The 21043-nt window shown below is 34.6% G+C and overlaps 1 protein-coding gene across 1 annotated transcript in view; it reads left to right on the plus strand.

Moving 5' to 3' along the window:
• The window catches only part of LOC149803045 (uncharacterized), a 32120-nt gene continuing 11077 nt past the window's right edge, over window positions 1-21043 (plus strand). The window contains exons 1-9 of the mRNA XM_089952601.1: window positions 1-441; window positions 4690-4839; window positions 6264-6465; window positions 6871-7036; window positions 9131-9334; window positions 11764-12031; window positions 13024-13097; window positions 14703-14822; window positions 19535-19700. Of these exons, the coding sequence (XP_089808727.1) occupies window positions 4716-4839; window positions 6264-6465; window positions 6871-7036; window positions 9131-9334; window positions 11764-12031; window positions 13024-13097; window positions 14703-14822; window positions 19535-19700 (1324 nt within the window). The 5' untranslated portion in view covers window positions 1-441; window positions 4690-4715. The remainder of the gene's footprint in view (window positions 442-4689; window positions 4840-6263; window positions 6466-6870; window positions 7037-9130; window positions 9335-11763; window positions 12032-13023; window positions 13098-14702; window positions 14823-19534; window positions 19701-21043) is intronic.

Raw genomic sequence — 21043 nt, forward strand, 5'->3', positions numbered from 1 at the left:
GTCATACCAAAAACTTCTAAAAATGGTAACAGCTGCCTCGCATGGCGTTCAACATTAAGAGGTTAGTGTTAGGACTGGTTGGCCTGGTGTCTGGATAATGTGACTAGGTGGGACATGACGCCCCAGTGCTAGACGTCACTATAAAATGTCACTGCAGACATCGTAGTGATATGACGGAAACATTGCTAAAGCTACGTTAAAAATCCTAATCACACACACATATCCATTGCTATGCTTTGCACAAAGGAGATGAAATTGTGGCGTGATTTAAACCTGGTTTAAACAGCTTCAAAGAGGTCTATCAGGGAACCAGTCCAAATCTTCGAAGCACGCATGATCGGAAATAGTTTAGTAACCAAGCAACATTTCAACATAGGTCATTCGTAATCATCCCGGTTTGATTGTGGATCTCGGCGAGGTTTTAGTGAAGTTAATCGTAAGGTAGGCCAGATGTTTTCTTCTATGAGATTATAATTATTTTCATTACACAGTTTGCAGTGGAAAACAAAGGCTACTTTAATGAATCTGCAAACGTAACAAGTCCATTTTCTTGTAGATATTTTACATTAATGCATGGGTGTTCTCTGGATTGCTGCAGCTTTACGAGTAGCTCAGATTAAATTCTAATAAATATTGTACATTTTCATTTAAAGTTTTCGTATTTTAATGCACGAGACTACTGAACCAGAGTACAGTCGAAGTGATAGATGTTAATTCCTCGCCATTCTTGAAGAAACAGACGTACCACTTGGTGATGAAGAATAGCTTTATCCAAGGCAAACGAATACTGTGATGCTGATTGAGTTTGTCTTTGATAAAGTGTGATCAGGAGTGTCGACACTGAAGCAAACAAGTTACTAGCTATTCTGTTCATATAATAGGCAGGAAAATGTTGAGTCGGATGCCAATACCTGGTCAAGATATCTATGAGAGATCCATTAAATATAAAACACTTTTTCATCAAGGGATAAACTAATTAGTGGACCTGAGAAACTACATGCTGTCCTGAAAATCTTCTCAGTCTTACAAAGGAATACTTGTACTTAATGCATTAAGATATGCTGAGAAACTACAATGAATTTATTTATAATCCAAACTTTTTTCATAACTTGAATTTGGCCAGAAAATCTTTCACAACATCCCATCTCACCACCATGCTGATCTACATGACATGTGTCAAACATGTGATTACATATAGTGCTAATAATTCCAACAGCCCAATGCCTGGAGCCTCTCTAATTTCAGATTGGTCTCTTGTATTATACATGAAGTGCCCATTGGACTTGTAAAAAAATCATTTGCCTGAGAAAGTTTTGATTGCTCTGATAAAATGTGGAATTTTATTTTCAAGTTATTGAAAGACTAGTAAATATTAATATTTATTCCCTCGTTCATATCTTGTACTATAGTACTTCTATGAAAAGCTGCACACTTTGTGTACAAAGCAAAGCATGTGACAAGTGGATGGGGAACAGATTGCCTGGGTTACATACAGTTAGTGTTCACATGGCTTTAAGATACACATGAATCTATTGGCAGTAGGATGAAATACAGTTTTTAAGGCCATCAACCATACATAATATTTTATAGTTGAAATCTAATGCCTTTAAAAAAAGATATTTTAAAAAAAAGATGTTGAAAAAGAGAAAGAAAAAAATACTCCACTTTTATGCTTTCTATCCTCATGTTACAGAAACCAGCCAGAACCAATCTACTGGGGACCAGTGTTCCAGCAGTCATTGTGAATGGTGTTTTGATGTTTAACTGTATAAATGGATTAAGACTAATATGTGTATACAACAAGCTGTTAATTGATTACCTTACTTTGTAATCTGGAGAATTCAGGTCAAATGTGGGATATTTTGTAGGTGTTATCAGTAATAAAGGGATTAAAGGTAGTCCATGATGTCTTTTGATGTGATTAAAACTCAGCTGCATTTGGTGGAGATGACATAAAAAGGAAAGACTCACCAGAATATGATTTTGGCAGAATGACTAAAATTACACTGGTTAAACATACTAAGAGGCACTTATTAGCAACATCAAAAGTGTAAAGAGAAACTGCATAAAGCAAGACATGCTTCCGATGCCAATGAACATTGACACTGCTGATCCAGAGAGTTAGGATGATATAGATCAAGGGTCTCAAACCCGCTTCCCATGGGCAGCGTGCTGCTTGCCAAGAAATATACTGTGGTCCATAGAATGATTGGCATCACAAGGTGTCATGAGAGATAACAAAGGTGGTGTGCTCTTGAGCCATCAAAAATGTCCTCATGCAGCCCTCAGGGTGGTTTGAGTTTGAACCCCCTGATTAGATAGAGCAATTGGACAATGATTGACATCAGGGACTGGAGGCGAACATTGCTTCATGTGAAATATTTTGAGATCTGAACAGGGAAACAAGTCAATTTAATAATATAATTTGTTACATTTCTGTTCATATTTAAAGTATAGCAACTGTAAAGTTGTGTGAAGATAACAGTAAAATAATAGGGCACCTTTGGGATCATGTTATCAGAGCCAGGGCTTGTGGAATTTGAGCCAGGATTTAGGATTTTTTAAAGTCATCAACCCTGAGCCTGTGTATGAGCAAAATTTTCTTTGAGAACTAAAAGGATCATAACTATAATAATATCTGTAGCATTCAAAATTAATTTGTGATACAGTGGAACCTGTCTTGAAAGACCACCCCTTCTGCCAAAACATACTGGTCTCTCATGACAGGTGGTCTCTCATAACAGGTTATAGCACTGTATAATCTCTAAATCTGTACATGGAGAACCTGGTCTCTCAAGACAGGCGGTCTCTCATAGCAGTGGTCTCTCAAGACAGGTTTTACTGTAACTACAATTCTACAACTGTTTTTTTTAAAAGTATAATTTTTTATGCTGCTATTGTCATTAACTTCATCACAAGATTATTATGGAATTTTTGTATATTCCTTACTGATGGAATCTACCAAAATACTGGTATACTGGTGATAAAGAGCACTGATACTGAATATGTCAAAGGTTCTTTTATTGTCCAGAAGTTTATTAACCATGTTAGGATATTTTTCTATCAGTTTTATGAAATTTTATGATCTTGGAATGTGAATCACACTATGATTTTTAAATTATTCTTTCTAGTAGAATCATTGTCAGATTATTTGATGGATTGCTGTCATTAGTGTTTCCAAGTCATTACTAGTTAGCCATAAGACTGTATCAAGCCTCAAAGTCATTTGATATTTAGTCCTAATAATGTGTAAAGCCTCAGATAAATCACTCCTAACATAAAAAAGCAATGTATATTTTGTCACCAAAATGGTTGTCACTTGTTGTACTACAGGATTATTTGAGTCTGGGTTGTGAATTTATGTTCACATTTTCACTTATTTTCATGTTTTTTGTAAATGTTGGATTACAAGTACTTAATGACTGAAGCATAAACCATGTTAAACCCAGGCCTTTATGGCACTTAAGTGATGGCTCACTAATGACATGACCCTGTGTCTGCCACATGTCATTTATTGTGCATTACTGGTATTTGTTGCCCACTAATACATGTATTAATATTTTCAACTTGTCAAAAACTGCTGGACCCATCTGGATCAAGCTTGGCAGGCATATTTTACAGGACATTTGTGGCTTCCATACTAACCAAAATGGTAAACCTGTTTTCATCTTTTTTCTTAAAATGGTTTAGGTAATTATTATCACACATGGGACAAATGAATTTTTTGCAAATGCTCTATAAAAAATTGTTCCCAGGGTAGCTCCATACCAGTGTTATGGATTACTTAGCAACCAGTTGGAAAACTTCTTTACTAGAACAGATAAATCAGTTTCAAGAAGACTTAGTAGGATTGTTATTATTAGACCATGCTTTATCAAAACTGTGTCCAGCATGGATTCTCAAGCAACAATGTGGCTTTCATCGCAACCAGATGGAGAGCCTATTTTCAACTACTTCTACAGATAGGCTTAGCCAATTTTGGTGAAACTAAATTTGGCAGGCATGCTCTATTAAAAGGTTTTCTGGAGTTACTTCCCTTGTAACAGTGTAGATTTCTTAGAAACCAGGTAGAAAACCTATTTTTGATTTCTTATCTTAAATATCCAAGCCAATTGTGATGATATTGTTAAGAATATTTCTTCACATATGCTGTATCAAAATTTTGTCTGGAGTGGTTTCTTTAGGATACTGGTGCAGCTTCCTTAACCTATTTCGGACTCGGACTTCTCTTGAATGGTTCATCCAGATTAAATCAAATTTGGTAGAAATGTTTCTTTAGGACATATTGTTATAAATACCCTGTATTATGTTTGGAGTGTCACCCCCTAACAACAGTGTAGCTTCCATGGTTAGAACATCTTATACATTAGAACAGAAGATGCCAGTGCATCTGCTGGTACAACTAGTTGCTCAGAGTAGAAAGTCAGTTAAAGAATCCCTCCAGTTTTACCAAAATTACAGGAAGTTACCCAGAGACGGGTGTCTTTTTCTCTACATTTGCCTTGTATGATAATGTATGTGAAGTGAACAATATCAAGCCCATTTGGGCCTCAGTTTTCTATTGCCATATTTATTACTTAGTCTTCTGTGTACATTATATCTTTCAAACATGAGAATATGATTGATAAAGTAAGATACTGTACATTAATATAAAGACAAATCCATAAATTTCTACTTTTTTCTTTGCAGAGATTGTTCCTTTTACATGAATCACAATGGCTGCAGCAGCAGCGTTAGACAACATTCATAACAGTATTAGAACTCTTGCACAAACAAAGAGAATCAGGGTAACAGAATTCTTCCAAGATTTTGATAAACTCCGCTCTGGATTCATCACAGGTAATCCCTTTTACCTCATATGACAGTGCTTGAAAGAATAAAGGATGAACATAATTGATATCTGTATAATGTTAATATATATTATATAGTGTGTTGAATACAGTATTAACTTGTAGTTGCTACTTTCAATAGTTTTTGGGATGGTTGCACTTAGCATAGAGACTGGATAGTACTATTGTTCCGATTTTCCTGAAGACCTTTTTGCATTTTTGTCAGCACAGAAAAGCATCTGCCGCAATGCAGGATGGTGTTACAATGTCAACAAGTGTTGTATACTTGAGAATGATAAATGTTGATACGGTTTGTGCAAAGTCAGACTCTGAACAGTGGGAGTTCTGAAATTTGGTTTTTATGGGTTTAATGCTTGCTGAATGAAAGGTTGGTTCTCTGTTTCCTGAATCAGAGCTATGTTTCAAAAGTTCACCTTAAAAAATGAAGCACACTCCCACAATGTCACTGCTTTTAATTTTATCACTCCAAACTACAGAAATTGATTGATTGATTGATTGGATTTATGTCATGTGCACCCAGAAAGGCATGTGCGACGGACTACAGAAATAATAATGATTTGCATTTAATCTATGGAGTAACATCACAAACTATACTTCCAACCATAGCCAGTAGTCTTTAATAAAGATGGCCTGTATGTTCTCATTCAAGGCAATGATATGTAATAATTTGTTTCTTAATATTCCATCCCTGATTGAATCTTCAGATAAATTGGGTAGTTCAAACACCAAATCACCCTAGCTATCATCGGTCAGCTAAGTCATCACTAATTTAAGTAATCCCAGGAATGGTGGTTATTTATATCTGACTGCACTTAAATTTTAATTGCCTCCATGATATTTACCTGTATAAACCACTCACTGGTTATTGTTTTACTTAAGCATAATGCATTAATTTTGCCAAACTGTATACTACCTAATAAACCACAGTTTACTGGCATATACTGCAGTGCAAGAAAGGCCACTCTATTTTATTCAAAGATTGGTTTGTACTGAAATATTGTTTTTTTCTATAAACTTGATTTTGTGTCTTTGTTTTAGAATCAGAGTATAACACATCTTAATTTAGAAGTCATGTGATGTGTACCATAAAATATGGGTGAAGGTATTAAATCTGGTGAAACCTTGAAATAATTAACATATGCAACATCCCACATTGGAGGAAATTTATAAAGATCCAAATTAGCTGATCCAAATTTTCATGGTCAAAGGCTCTTGCATTTGACTGTTGGGCAGATATGCGAATCATGAGAGTCATTGCAGGCCCACTTGGGACACTTGTTTTGATAGGTGGATTTAAAGGTAAGATGGCCATCATCCTTTTCTGCAGTTGTAGCCAAGACCATTTATTCCTTTCTGATAAAAATGTAAATTCATTTTGTTTCAGTTTTTAAAACTATTTTTTTTTGTCTTCAGTTCCACAGTTTTTTCGCTGTTTGTGGCAGACCCTTGGAATCAAGCTTGGCCCAGATGAAGAGAATGCTCTGATTGCAAAATATGACCTAAAGGGAAGTGGACAAGTTAATTATAAAAGATTCTGCAATGAAATTGACCAGAATTTTAATCCTTCTGACCTCGTTAGGGATCCCACCTGTCAGACAATTACAGCCCCAGAGTTGTAAGTGGAGAGTTAATAAACGAAATGAATATTATTCTCCTAAAATTAAAATTCATTTTTTAAAAAAAATCTTAAACATTAATGTAAAAAGAACATCATAAAGTAAGTATTGCAATATTCCAGCAAGGAATTGTTTTCTACATATACATTGCAAGTAATGACTCTAAACAAAATAGTACCAAAAAGAAACACCCTAGAGAATTCACAGAAATTGGCCATTATATGCAGCCTTTGTACTTATAAGCAGGTGTATTATTTTCAGAGCTTGTTTGGCTAAATTTCAATTAGTACATGAGCATTATTCCTAGACACTGGTAAACTGTAGCTTTCAGGGAGTGGGTGAATAGGTTTGGGTGGGTCTTAATTTAATTTTATACCCATTATGCCAGTTATGTTATCTTTCAGCCTGGGTACAGTGCGATCAGTTCGACCTCTGAGCCCCACATCTGAGGCTCGCTTAATACAGCTGCTTCAAAAGATGCAGCAATTCTACCAATATCATGGAATCAACTTGAGGACATGCTATGAGGACTTTGATAGACACCACATGAGTGTAGTCACAGAAAGTCAGGTATTTACCCCTTCCTGCCCCCCGACCCCCACCAAGGGTTCTAAAAAAAACTGTCTTCAAACTGTGTAGCATGACTTCCAAAATCTTAAATACAAAATCTTGTTCATCATGACACCAAGAACAATTCATGGCCAATGTTGAATGAAAACTGATTCTTACAGTAATTCATATAAGATGAAAAATTGAAATAAACTGAAGATTCTAAATGCACTCAAGAAAGAAACAATGACTGGAACCAGTGCTCAGAATTTTTTTTTTAGACACAGGCCCAGGACTGGTGACTTAAGTAAACTCACAAGCTATGACTCAAATTCCACAAGCCAGGATTCCAAGTTCCACATGTCTGAAATTTACACTATTTTAATATTGTCACGCAATGTTGCAATAGCTATGATTCAAATATAAATTCAGTAGGGTTTAAAGCTGGGGTTTGATGGTAATGCTAGTGTCATTAATGTTCATCACTACACTCATTAGAGACTGGATGGTTCTGGTGTCCTGGTGTTCAAACTTCTCTGCTGGATTCTCTGAGTGAATCCTGGTCAGAACCGAGTTGACATGTCGATGTGTTGTTTGCAGTATGTGCAAAGAATAGCCCCCTCCCTTTGTTTTTTTTTTGGTGGTGTGCTTCACAAAGTACAACTCCTTCAAGCAAGAATTCTGAAATTTATTTATGTTGGGGTTGCTCATAGCTACTTGCTTCATAAATCAGCTTCAAAAATGAATTACACTTGAACACTATTCCCACAAATGAAATAATCATGCTTTGCATTTTATATATGCAGTAAAATCTGACTTCAAAAGCATTGCTACTGTTCACAGACTTATCAAAAACATAATACATATGGGTTAAACAGTCCCATTCAAGGCAATAATATGTAATAACTTTTATTCTTGCACACAAATATGGCATCTCTTTGATTTACCTATACAATTAAGGGGAGTTCCACTTCATGATCCTACCCATCCAAATTAGCACAATGGGCTCACTGACTGCAGCCTTCAAACACATCTCATTAGCTATTGTCAGCCAATTAATATGTGATACAGTGGTTCATAGCTGACCTCTTTGCCTTTAATTACTGCTATTTTTAACTGTCCAAAGGATAGTTTTACATTGGCTCGAGTCATGACCGTTTACTGTTTATATATGCCACATGTAATGGTCAAATACTGAAAGTGTTGTTTTTTTCACCTCTATTTTTGAAGATTAATAAAAAATTGTGTTTTCTCAAAACATGACCTAGTCAGAGGGTTTGGGAATACAAAATCATATTTTTAGCATGACATGCCATGCTTCAATTTCATTAGAATATCAGATGTCAATTTCAGATGGGTTATGTAGATTGCTCAGTGTTATGGCAGGTATGTAAACATCTTCAAAATACATTTACACATTTCATCAGCATGATCAAAGTTTCCTCAGGCAAATTATAATTTTTTCAACAAAGGGCATCTGACATAAAATACAGGACATGCCTGATCTAAACTTAGAGGGTCCCCAGGCATTGGTCTGTTAGATATTTTTGAGCACTGCTGGAATAGAAATCCATTTACTGATCCTAGTTATCTAGAAATTGATTGGTAGTTTTTGTTGTAAAATCCATGAAGTAAAAAAGAATTTGTCAGTGAATAGTAAATATATTTGGTAGTGACTCTATATAGTAAAGCCTGGAATTCTGTAATATTTTAGCACCCAAACTTATCTATTATTGGGGTAAAAAAATGAACCTGTGGAGTAGGTAAATGTTGCAGTTTTCCTTTTTAATAATAGCTCAAAATGTTTCAATGGACAAGAACTATGTGCATTCTGCAGTATGTAATACTTAATGCATTTGTAAACGGACACAAATTGTAAAACAATTGAAGAAAAGCAATCATAAGTTTCATAACAGTAAGCCAGATTGTTGCCTTCAGTTAAGATTTTCAATAATTTTAGTTTCCTTCTTTGTGAGGAAATTGAATGGATCAATATGTTTCTGACAGTTGAGCTCTACAAAATTGAATAATCCTTCAGAGATTGAATAAGTTTTAGTGCCAATTTGAGTTTGAGTAAAACGTGTTCAATTATTGCGTATTTTCCTTTTTTGATAGTTTTACCGCAGTTTTCCTGGCCCACCAGATGTGAATGAAACAGACATGCATTTGTTGGTGATGAAGTATCGTGACCCTGATCGTCCAGGGCTCCTAAACTACCTGAACCTTCATCATGACATTGTGGCAATTGGCCAGCAGACAGCCCAAGATAAAGAGCTTGTCTATATTGGAGAAAGAAACGTGGATCATATCCCACCAGCTGTAAGATTTTGTTATGGCCCTGCTGTGAATATGGCAGGGGCATATAGCTTTTAGCTAGTCATTCTGTCATGTCCATCCATCTGTATATTGATAATGTACATGCATGCATACATCCATCCATGCATGCATGCATCCATGCATGCATGCATGCATGCATGCATGCATACATACATACATACATACATACATACATACATAAATACATACATACATACACACAGGTGATGCTCAAATTATGCAGTAGATGCATTCCTGAGGCTATGGCATAAATCAAGGTTGGCATAAATCGAAGGTAACTGATATGCACACAGTAACTGATATGCACACACATGCACATACATGAGGCTGCATGCTAGTCGCAGCACATGGTGCCAGAGATTGCATCAAAACAAGCACAGTAGTGCAAATTAAATGTTAATTCTTCATTATAAGGGCATTAACATGAAAGCACCTAAATCAAATTGGCATACAACAAGCATTATTTTTACATACATCCTGCAGTTTGTGTGTGCTACTTCAGCATCTTTCAGTGGATTGATATTGTGATCATTTTACCAGACTTTTGATTCTTTTGATATTAACTGTATATACAGTGGTCCCCCTCTTATATAGCCACCCCTTCTGGACCAGGAAAGTGGTCTTATAAGATGGGTGGCCTTTCCAGAGGGGGAGTAAATTTTTTGTGAGAAGTATATGTAATGTATGTAGTAAGAGAGCCAATTACTTCAAAGCATTTAATATCTTCATTTAATATCTTCATTTAAAAATAACATTAATTATTAAAAGGTTCTTCTTGTTATAATGATGGACTTATTTCAACTGAATATATATTAATAGTTCTTATTCTTGACATAAGCATGATATGCGAGCGGGTATTGTTGTCATACACATTGCAAAATCATTCAACATGTCATTTAAATCTTGGTACATCCATAATTTTCTTTCCATTTGCTCCATTTTCCCATTGATTATTCAAGTCTTTTCAACATAAAAGTGTTTTATTAGAGTCTTTTCTACATACAATTGTTCAGCAAGACCCCCCTCACCACCTCCCTGATGTCATTGAATAGAATAACCAACATTCTTCTAAAATAATAGTCTCCGATTACGTGATGACTTGTTAATGTTTGGTAATGATTTATTTGGATGCTGCTAACTGTATGTGATTTAATTATGCAGATGAAACCTTTGTTAATTGGACGAAATGCATTCTTTGTAAAGGAAGCCATAAATGTGTTGTCACATGATTTTTCAGTCTTTGTCTGGTACTCGTTTTGTTCAAGCTTAATTTCTGTGTGTGGGTTTATGTACAAAATCTATTTTTAGCCTATGCAGACCCTGTTATGATGACAATTACGTCTGGTTGTAATCATCAAAGAGAAGAACTCGACAGTTGTGTGAAGCCCAAAACTCTGTCATAACATCGTTAAGCCCATTTCCTGTAAACAATGGCTTTTATAGACAATGATACAATATAAATCTTACTGTTACATGTACTTTAGTCAACACTTCTTTCAGTAACTGAAACTTGACATTGGGAGGCATGTATCAATGTAGAGATAATCTGATTACTTACCTTACATCACAGTATGAATTAATTATAGGTTCTGTATACATTTGAAAAACAAAGTAGCCGCTCGTGAGGGGAGCATTTTACATTTTTGTACTAATATGCTGGTCATGTTAGAGGGGTGGCCATTCTTGATGGTTACTTTTGAATATAAACTCATCGGTGCCAATGGATTCTGGCCATAAGAAGCAGGTGGCCGCTGGTCATGGGGGCTGTTCAAGAGGGGGACTACTGTACTATGGATGATAATTCTTGTTTGTGAAACTTAATTGCCACATCTTCTGATGAAATGCCTTGAAAGTCGGCAGAAATTACTGATTTGAGACTATCATCATTCTGGCATCATACTGTGATGAATACTTACTAGAGTTATACTTCTTGTTGGTGTTAATGGTAGAAACCATATGTAGTCATTTCTGTATGTACCTAATTCACATAATGTGCGATGAATTACCCTGAACTTGTCAGACTTTATTTATAGGGTGTCAACAGAAGCATATCCTTTGGCTTCAATGACCACTTTGGGATTTGGCATGTATCGATATGAGATATAAAAAAACCTGTATATTTCATATATTCAAGCACAGTTGAGAAAACTCAACTGTATCCAAATTAGTGGTAGCATAAAATATAATTCAATCTCTTTGATCTTGCATAGCAGTGAGAGTCATTATATCACATGGTATCAAAATGCCCAATAGTTTCTCAAGGATTGTAATGTGCAAATTTTTATGCTTGACCTATGAGAAAGAGTTATACATTCTAAAGTGTATTAGATTATTTTGTTTATGTGTCGATACAATTCAGATATCTTTTAAGATGTTTGTACCTTTTGAAAAAAGTATTTCTTTGTTTACAGTGTACTGAAGATCCAGCCCTAAATCAGATATTTGACAAGATAAGAATCGCCGTCTTTAAAAATGGTGTCCGAACAACTGAGTTTTTTAAGGATCACGATAAGCTCAGGAGTGGCATAATCACTGAGAATCAGTTTGTATGTGGTCTTGCATTAGCTGTTGGAAAAGAGGCTCAACTTTCTCGTGCAGAGATTCAAAAAGTGGTTGAATATTACCGACAGCCTGATGGAAGAGTGAAATACAAAGAATTCTGTGACATGATGGAAAATGGTTTGTAACTTAATAGTTATCAAATAAATGAGGAAGAAAAGTTATGAGCAGATGCATTGATACTAGGTCAGGATACCTTATCACTTAACACAAATATTTAATTTCTTGATTTGTTATTTGACATTAGCACTAAAGGTCCATGATGTTATAAAATCTTACAGGATTCTCAAATTGCTCAGAAATTATTGTTAGGATATGAGTCATTAAATATACTTAGTACCACTAAGAAACTCAATGATTTTATTTTCCTATAGTGTCTTAACATATTTGCTAAATAAGGCAGAATATAGAGTTAGTTTATTATCGTGGGAGATTTTTTAATTAATGTACAAATACCATGTTTCATGTATTTTTTTCATATATGAAAAAATAATTATTCTCTTCAGAATATGAAAAATTAATGTAAAAGATATATTATTTTTTTGGGAGTGCTGACTGTATATGAAAAAAGGGTGTGGATCAATACAAGTTTTATGTGACACACAATGCTTGGCAACCAAACAACATTTTTGTAAAACAAAATAAACATAATATTGCTTTGTCTAATGATGCTTTCAACCAAATTGCAGTTTGTTGTTTAAGTACTCAAATACATTGTAAATTAATATGTGTGTGTGTGTGTGTGTGTGTGTGTGTGTGTGTGTGTGTGTGTGTGTGTGTGAGGCAATAATGTGTCAGTGTGTAAAATTATGTCTATGCCAACTGTATTTTTTCTAAAAATATTTGTTTTGGTGGGCAAATTTATGAAGATGATCCAGGTATAATCAGCTTGTTAGATTTACTTGTAATTTTAGATATTTTTTCAGTGAATGTGACTACATATGAGAGAGAGGCAGACAGACAGACAGAGACAGAGAAGGGTTACATGGTGTAAACCAATAAACCATGTTACCTTTACTAAATGAAAAAAACAGTGTTGTTGATCAATTTCTAAGGATCCAATTTTTGTTTTCTTTGATTATTAGTTGTGGTTTATTTTGATGTATTTTCAGCCTTCAGCATTCCTGACCTGGAAAAGAAACCACTGCAAGATGTTGTTAGGCCAGTAAAAGGGGCTCTGCACAGGGTATATATATATATATATATATATATATATATATATATATATATATATATATATATATATATATATATATATATATATATATATATATATTGGCAAAATAATTTTCATATCTTTTAATTCTTTTAGTTTTAATTCCTATATTTTCACTGAGAAAAATATATCCTTATGTTTTCACATGTGAAAATATAAGATTTTCCATCATGTCACATGACACTTGATTGTGTGTGCCTGCAAAAGTGAACCAGCAACCAAAAAAATTAGTACTTTTTGAGCTAGAACAAAGAAAAAAAAGAAACTGACTTTTCAGACATGGAAGTTAATCTTTGATAAAGTAATTTGACCAGAAGCCATTTGTGTATCTCTGAAGTCATTTCCCTTTACTTCCTTGACAACAGTGACAAACACATTATGATGCATTGCAGAATCAGACTTGCATTGTTTTCAGATAGGGTCAAATAGGATACATACAGAATGACAAAAATGTAATTTACTGTGACAGATTAGTTCAACCCCAACATACTGCTTTATTAAGTTACATATATTTATATGATTATGAAAGTGAGGTGAATGTTTGAAAAGAAGGTAGAGGTTAATGTGTTGTACTGAAGGGTGATTTTAATTCTCTTTGATTTTGGAGCAAGTTAAAATATCTTGTTTTTGGTACCACATGATGAAATATCTGGTATTAATGTAGGAAAATAAAATATCCTCTCTCTTTTGGTCTCTCTTTCTAACACACACACACATATGTATATATATATATATATATATATATATATATATATATATATATATATATATATATATATATATACTGGAAAAATTCCACTATCCAGTTCATCAATACCAGCGAACATTTTAAAAATCTTTTAAACTTGCATAATAAATTAGAATATACACAATTTGATGGTTCAGTACCAGTATCATGGGTATTTAAAAAACGAGTAAAATATTTGTTCAGTGGACCCTATAAAAAACTGAAATTAGAATTGAAGCAGTCCATTAAAGCAAAGTTTGAGAAGCTTTGTGACATCCTTTTCTCAATGGAGAGAAATGTTTTTGTAGACCCTCACATTTGGAGATCTAATTCATCATAAAATAGAAACATAAATGCACATATTGTTAATTTTCTGTTTAATTTTATAACTAATGTAAAGATCAACAATGGAGTGAATAATTTAAAGATTAGCAGCATATTTGATTATTTTGCAGTATGACTGTTCTCTCATATTGAGGGGGCCCTGAGTGGCTGAGTGGTCAAAAGTGCTCACTGTTACGGATCACTGCCATCTCACCTCTAACTGTGTGGGTTTGAGTCTTGGATTTAGCCAATGTAGGTATGTGAGAAAGCTTGTGGGTAGCTTCTCATGGTCAGTGGTTCTTTCTGGGGTTTTCCTGGGTTCTTCCTCCACCATTTATACTGGTTGCCATGTACAGCCTATCTTGTGCTGAAAAATGGCGTTAAACCCTACAACAACAACAACTCTCACATTGAATACTGCAGCTTACAATCCTTGTTGATTTCACAGCCAGAGAATTTCATGATAAAGTACCTGTGATACATTTTTCAAGAAAAATTATTTTTGTACCATCCTAAATTTACAGAGTCTTAGAGGTTTAAGTGACATTGAAGAAGCCAGGATACAGGAAGTTCTCCATGAGATTTCTGACCAGGTTCGGCGGAGGAGATTGATGATGTATCCATACTTCAAGGATTATGACAGGGTGGGTAGTTCTTACAATCTGCTGAAGTCATATAAAGTGCTTAAGCATACCCATGATTCTTCCTTGATAAATCCAGGCTTGATCATATGTCCATCCCTCACTTTTACAAAAACTGTCAAGATCTATATAACAAGGCCCCATCATCTCCTTTTCAAAAAGTTGACACAGCTGGCCTCTTGGACTTATCATGTGATAAATATTGTATGATTTCTTTGAATTTTAGCCAGACAATTTATTCTTAAAAACACTTTCTTATGGCAATTTATCTAAACAATTTAATAAGTAAATCTACAAAGCCCTTGCATAATGTACTGGCAGATATGGGTATGTGCAGTTTGTTAGGAGTAATTAGTAGAACAAACAACATAGACCCTGATTTGCAGGCACGTTATGCTATGTCAGACCAGGATCTTTGTTGTTTGTAGTTTTTTTGAGTCGACTTATGAGCAGGTATTTACCAGGTTGCATAGACAAAACAATGGACTATGCAGATGGATTGGCATAATATTAGAATTTAGCTTCTTTGTAAAATCAACATTTACTTTTAAATAAAGAAACAGCTGACTACTCCTTTATGTAATCAATCATGACTCTGTCTGCCCCGATGACATCATATACAAAATGATAGAATTATGGGAAGACAGCAGATGAGCTCCAAAGCCATGTACCTGTTTATGCATAAGTTGAGCAACTTACAAAATGAAACTATGATTAATTCTCAGCATGGACAGTTAACAAATTTTCTATAAATATTGTTGCATCAAACATCTTTTTTATGCATACATTACCTTAAAAAATCACCAAAGCATGGAGCAGTACAAGTTTGTACAATAAGTTGAAATATTAAAATCTATACATAGTAACCACAGGTGGTAAATTTCTCTATTAACCTGATAACAGGTACCATATATATTCACTTATAAATCAAGTCCAGCTGCAAACTGCACCAACACAAATTATTTAATGATGGATCATGCTCCATGTTGTTTGCAGTTGAATTTGCCGTATAAACAAATACATACAGTATACAGAGAGGTCTGTTGTTATTTAAAATATTCTCTTCATCAGACAAGTTTGCATAAATTACACGTCCAAAGCACATAACGAAGTGTAAAATGTCAAAGTAGAATACGAAACTGGAGTTTTACTGGAATGTCAAAATCTTTACCACATGAGCTTGCTTGTAAGTCCAACTGCAAACAAGGTGGACCCTGAACTGCCATCACAAAATCTGGTGCCAGATTAGGGTCTATGTTGTTTGTTCTACTGATTGCTCCTAAGAAACTGCACAGATCCAGATCTCCTGGCATATTATATGATGGCAGATCTGAGTGTGCAGTTGGAGTTTATAAGCATGTATATGAGGTAGGTAAATAACATACAGGTATGTTTTGGTGTTTTACAATATATGCTTTTCAAAAGAATTTTCCTTACAGATGGTCAACAATTTCTGTAATTCTCATACAATAGGGACAATTACAGCTGTATCATCAGCATGGCCAGAGTGAGTCAGACATACACCATTGATGTAACAACATACATTAGATCAATATTGTTAAAAAAGAAAAGGAAGCAAGAACCCTCCCTGTCTAGACCCATTTGAACCCTCCCTGTCTAGACCCATTTGTTACTCACAACACATCCGACTAGGCATAGCCCCTTCTTACAGAAAATAACTGATAATTGTACCATATAGTACAAACAGCCAGGGATATTCTCGATCATAAGTTTCTTGTGGTAGACCCTGTCAAAGGCACATCAAGCATCAATAAAACCAGGACTTCCAGAGTTACATTATATTACACAGCTTCCTTGAATGCAAATAAATGCATCAGTAGAATGATGTACTCTAAATCCAAAACCTAATAATATTGACAATAATTTAACAACCTGGGATCATTTCAACAATGGACATGTTTAAAATTTACGTAGGAAGAACAATAGTGCTGTAATTATCTTTGTCCAAAATGTCACCAGATCTGTTTTTCACAACAGGAATGAGTACAACATTACAAAAAGCACTCAGTATTACATCCATGAATGATTATTGTATTAGAACAAAACTCAGGAGTACAGATATTTTATCATTGACACATCAAAAGTGTTTGAATAATGAGAGAATATGGATGACATAATTTGCCCAAATTCAAGGACTTGATAATTTGTATGATTTCATGTGGAATTCATAGGTCAGCAGTCTTAATTTTAACAGACTTTGGGTTCATATAAATCATTGTATATGTCACATCTGCCTCCAACTTAATTTAACAAATCCTCTAAATTCCACATATTAATAAGTTTCACCTGATGCACAATTTATCATTGAAGTAAGTGCCACTTTGTCAGTCTATGTACCAGTCAGCAGAATAATTGATAATCCTGATCTAACAGGGCTGAAACAAGTGTTATCGCAAAGTGAATTTTTATTCTGTTATCAGGTGTGAAGAGCATTTTTTAAACTTGGGCTCATGTTGTTCACACAAGATTATTTAACTCATCAAAGATAGGTTTCCCACAATCACGACAGAGTAAATACACATCCCATGCTTTTTCATATAGCTGAAACACAAATTCATTTCATCCAGATGCATGAACATAACATTTTTTTCTGCAATCGAACTCTCACTGCTATCACATAAACATTTAACAAGACAGATAACAAACTACAGTAGACTTCAGTACCCTAAGGCACCATATGAGATAATGCTTAGGTAATGTTGCTGGTCAGTACACAAGTCCAAAGTGATGGACAGTTTGTGTTGTTTGCTACTAACAAAGTTTTTGTACTTTTTCCATGAGCTCAGTATTTTCCTTTGCATTTTTGAAGACTCGTGTAAAAGACAATTAGATTATTTCTCTTTCTGCAAGATGACACTCGTTACTATCAAATAAACAGTTAACAAAGAGATATAGAAACAACCAACGTCTAGAATGTGTCTGGATCTTTACAGTTTGTGTTTTTCTTAGAAGGGCCTCTTTTGGTAGATAAAATGATCTCAGTTTCTCTTCAGTAGTGTCACATTATAGTTATTTATCAGCACTAGACATAGATGACCGTCTGATAGAATTATGACCCACACGCTCAGTATATGTGTGGTAGATTCTCAACATTTAATTGAAACAGAGAGGTCCATGATCAGATGAAATAAAATCATGGAGATCATTTGTAATGAGATAGCCATGTGACATGAATCAAAGACATACAGTGATCTAGCCAGCGTGCAGTATGATGTACATGCAGATAAATGTATGACATTCAGAGTCTGTACCAAATTCAGAGAGAACAAAATTAAGTTGTTACAATAATTTACTAAATCAGCATTCTAGTCACCCAAAATGCTGGCATTGACACAATTGCTGACTGAACTACCACAGTATGAACCCCTGCAAAGTAATTACTGAATTCCAGGTCCATAAAAATTGAATGCTGAGAAAACCTTTCAATTTACGGTGTGTCCTTACATGTGAACCTCCCAAGCATGAGGATGATTCTCTCTGTATGCATCTAGCTCTGCATCCCATTCAACTCATCAACATTTGAAAACTCTTTTCTAAGAAATAAATAATGATAATAAAAATGAGCGAGTATGATGGTATATGTTCTGTACCTGTACTGATAATTCAATAGAACCAGGATAGCACTGCTCACAGCTTTACTGTGGACAGATAGTTATGATGATCTTATTGTGCTCTTGATTTATGTACATGTTTGACTGTGTGCTGCACAAACATATTTAAATATACCATATGTACTTGCTTATAAGTCAAGTCAGAGTGAAAACTGCACAGACCTATATCTGCCATTGCCTAATGTGATGGTAGATCAGATTTGTGTTATTTGTTTTACTTTTTCCTCCTAACAAACTACAGTAGATCCAGATCTGTCAGAACTTTATGCAGTGGCAACTCTGGGTCTGTGCAGTTGGCAACTGGACTCAAATATTAAGTGAATATATACAGTAAATATGAAAATTTGTTTAATCATTCTCATTTTTCATACTGATGATTGGACTAAAATCTACTTCATTTGAAGTAAAATCTTTTGATCAGATTCTGTAAACTGATTTGACCATTCTGGTCTTTCACATGTATTATCCTGACTCCTTGTCACCCATTCATTTTGGGAAGTGACAGTTGAAGAGTACAGTTGATATCATAATACCTTGAGTAACTCCTTAAATCATATGCAACTACAAAATTCATATCAGGGTCATGATTTTCTATCTTGATCATAAAGTTGAGCCTTTCAAATGTAGATTTGTAATTCAGAAGGTCGATAAGATATGGCAACATTTTAAAAAAGCCATTCAGTTTTTAAGAATTTTCAGGGCTTAAAATGTAGCTGGTATCAATAAATTTGGGTTATCCCAAATAGTTTAAGTTCAGACTGTAATATTTTGTGAAGCTGATATATATTTAGAAACAAATAAATGTGTTGAAGTTCTGAAAAAGGTAAAAGAATTGCTAATTTAACAGTCTAAGACTTTGTATGTAAAATGTTGATCATGAAATATAAACTTGGTCTGAAATACGATGAGAAGACATAATTCACACTTTGCCTTATTTTATACTCTGTACTTGAATAGGTTCCACAGCATCATAAAATTATTTCCAATTTATGCTATTGTTTGAAAATAAGATAGAATTAGTATGGTATGGGTAAAAGAGGTTTATTTATATGTATTTCTTTTTTTCCTGCTTTGCAATAATAGAGTACAGCTTACACAAGAGTGGTAACCAAGATGCAGTTTGCCAGAATTCTCCATTTCCTGTCCCTGAATGTGGCCCCAGAGGATCTAAAACTGGTGTGTACTAAGTTTGAGGACCCAGCTAGTGGTGATGTCAATTATCCAGCCTTTGTGCAAGCAGTGGATCAAGGTAATTACACTGGGGTGAAAATTAAAAGGGGGAGGTCTGTGCAGTGCAGTGGCAACACACTCATGTGGCACCTCAGCAGACCTTTGGTTGATCCCTTGATCCCATGTAAGGGTTATGAATTAACCCAACTAAGGATGGCTATTTTCTTTTGTTTTTCTATTTCATCCAAGGATGGTCAGTTACTCTTGCTTTTCTAATTTCTTTCATGGATATTTTTGTTTTACTCTTATTTTTCAATTTCAGCCAAGGTTGTTTTTTTCTTCTCTTTTTATGACAGTATTTAGTTTGTTAAACATGTCCATGTTGCATTTACTGGACAAGTTATGTCAAACCTCCTTTGGATTGCCATGATATGGCTCTGTACTGTTGCCTATGTGTAATTTATGACAAAATCAATAATGCAATTGGACGTACTGCCTGGATATGCAGGATCCACTAGACTAAAAACTTTGCAGTGGCAAACAAACTTGAAACATTGAATATTTAAAATAAAATGTTTATCATCCAAGTTCTGCTAGTGAGCATATTTTTCAGTGGTAGTTAGTGTCATTTAAAGACATTTTGTCAACATTATCAGTAAATCATCCAGATGTTTAACATTGTGTAAATAATAGTACAGCCAATCCTTGTCAACTTAGGCTTTTTTATAGGAATGCCACATTCAAACAGTTTATGTGAAGATCATCAAAATAATAATTTTAAAAAATCATACTAAAACAGAGGTATGTAAGCATGTATTTTAATTGGAATTTGTAGTTCCTGTGGCACTGACAGTCATATGCATCTTTACTGATTTTGTAAACATTGCCAGGCCATCAACTGAACTTAGCCTTTTACACTAGTAGATATTGCCACTCTAAAACTGGCAAGCCATTTGAGATTAAGGGATGAAATGTGATATACATGTACATTATCATTAGAATGGGCATTGCATGCCTTTTTTGGGATTCTATCTTCAAGGTCAAGGTCGTGTTTTAATATTTTTATATTTTATCATACATTCCACTCTTCAGCTTTTAAACCAGTTGAGACTAAAGGATGAAATTCTGTAAAATTATATACCATCCATGCATCATGAACCATAATGGGGGCTCCTGTCTCCAAGGTCAAGGTCACAGTTCAGTACGTTTTCTGACAAAACTTTTGTTTTCATTCTGTTACTTTTCAGCCATTTGAGATTAAGGAATTAAAGTTGGTGTATACTTCTACATGATCATTAGAAGGTACATTGATTACTACACTAAATGTTTGCATCCTGCTTTTGTCCCTAAGAAAACAGCCTATCAAGATAACTAAGAAAAGTGGGGTGATTCAGTTAGTTTTGGAAAGGTTATTTGCAATAA

The sequence above is a fragment of the Sinohyriopsis cumingii genome, chromosome 3 (assembly GCF_028554795.1).
Source record: "Sinohyriopsis cumingii isolate HCF-2022 chromosome 3, ASM2855479v2, whole genome shotgun sequence".
NCBI lineage: Eukaryota > Metazoa > Mollusca > Bivalvia > Unionida > Unionidae > Sinohyriopsis > Sinohyriopsis cumingii.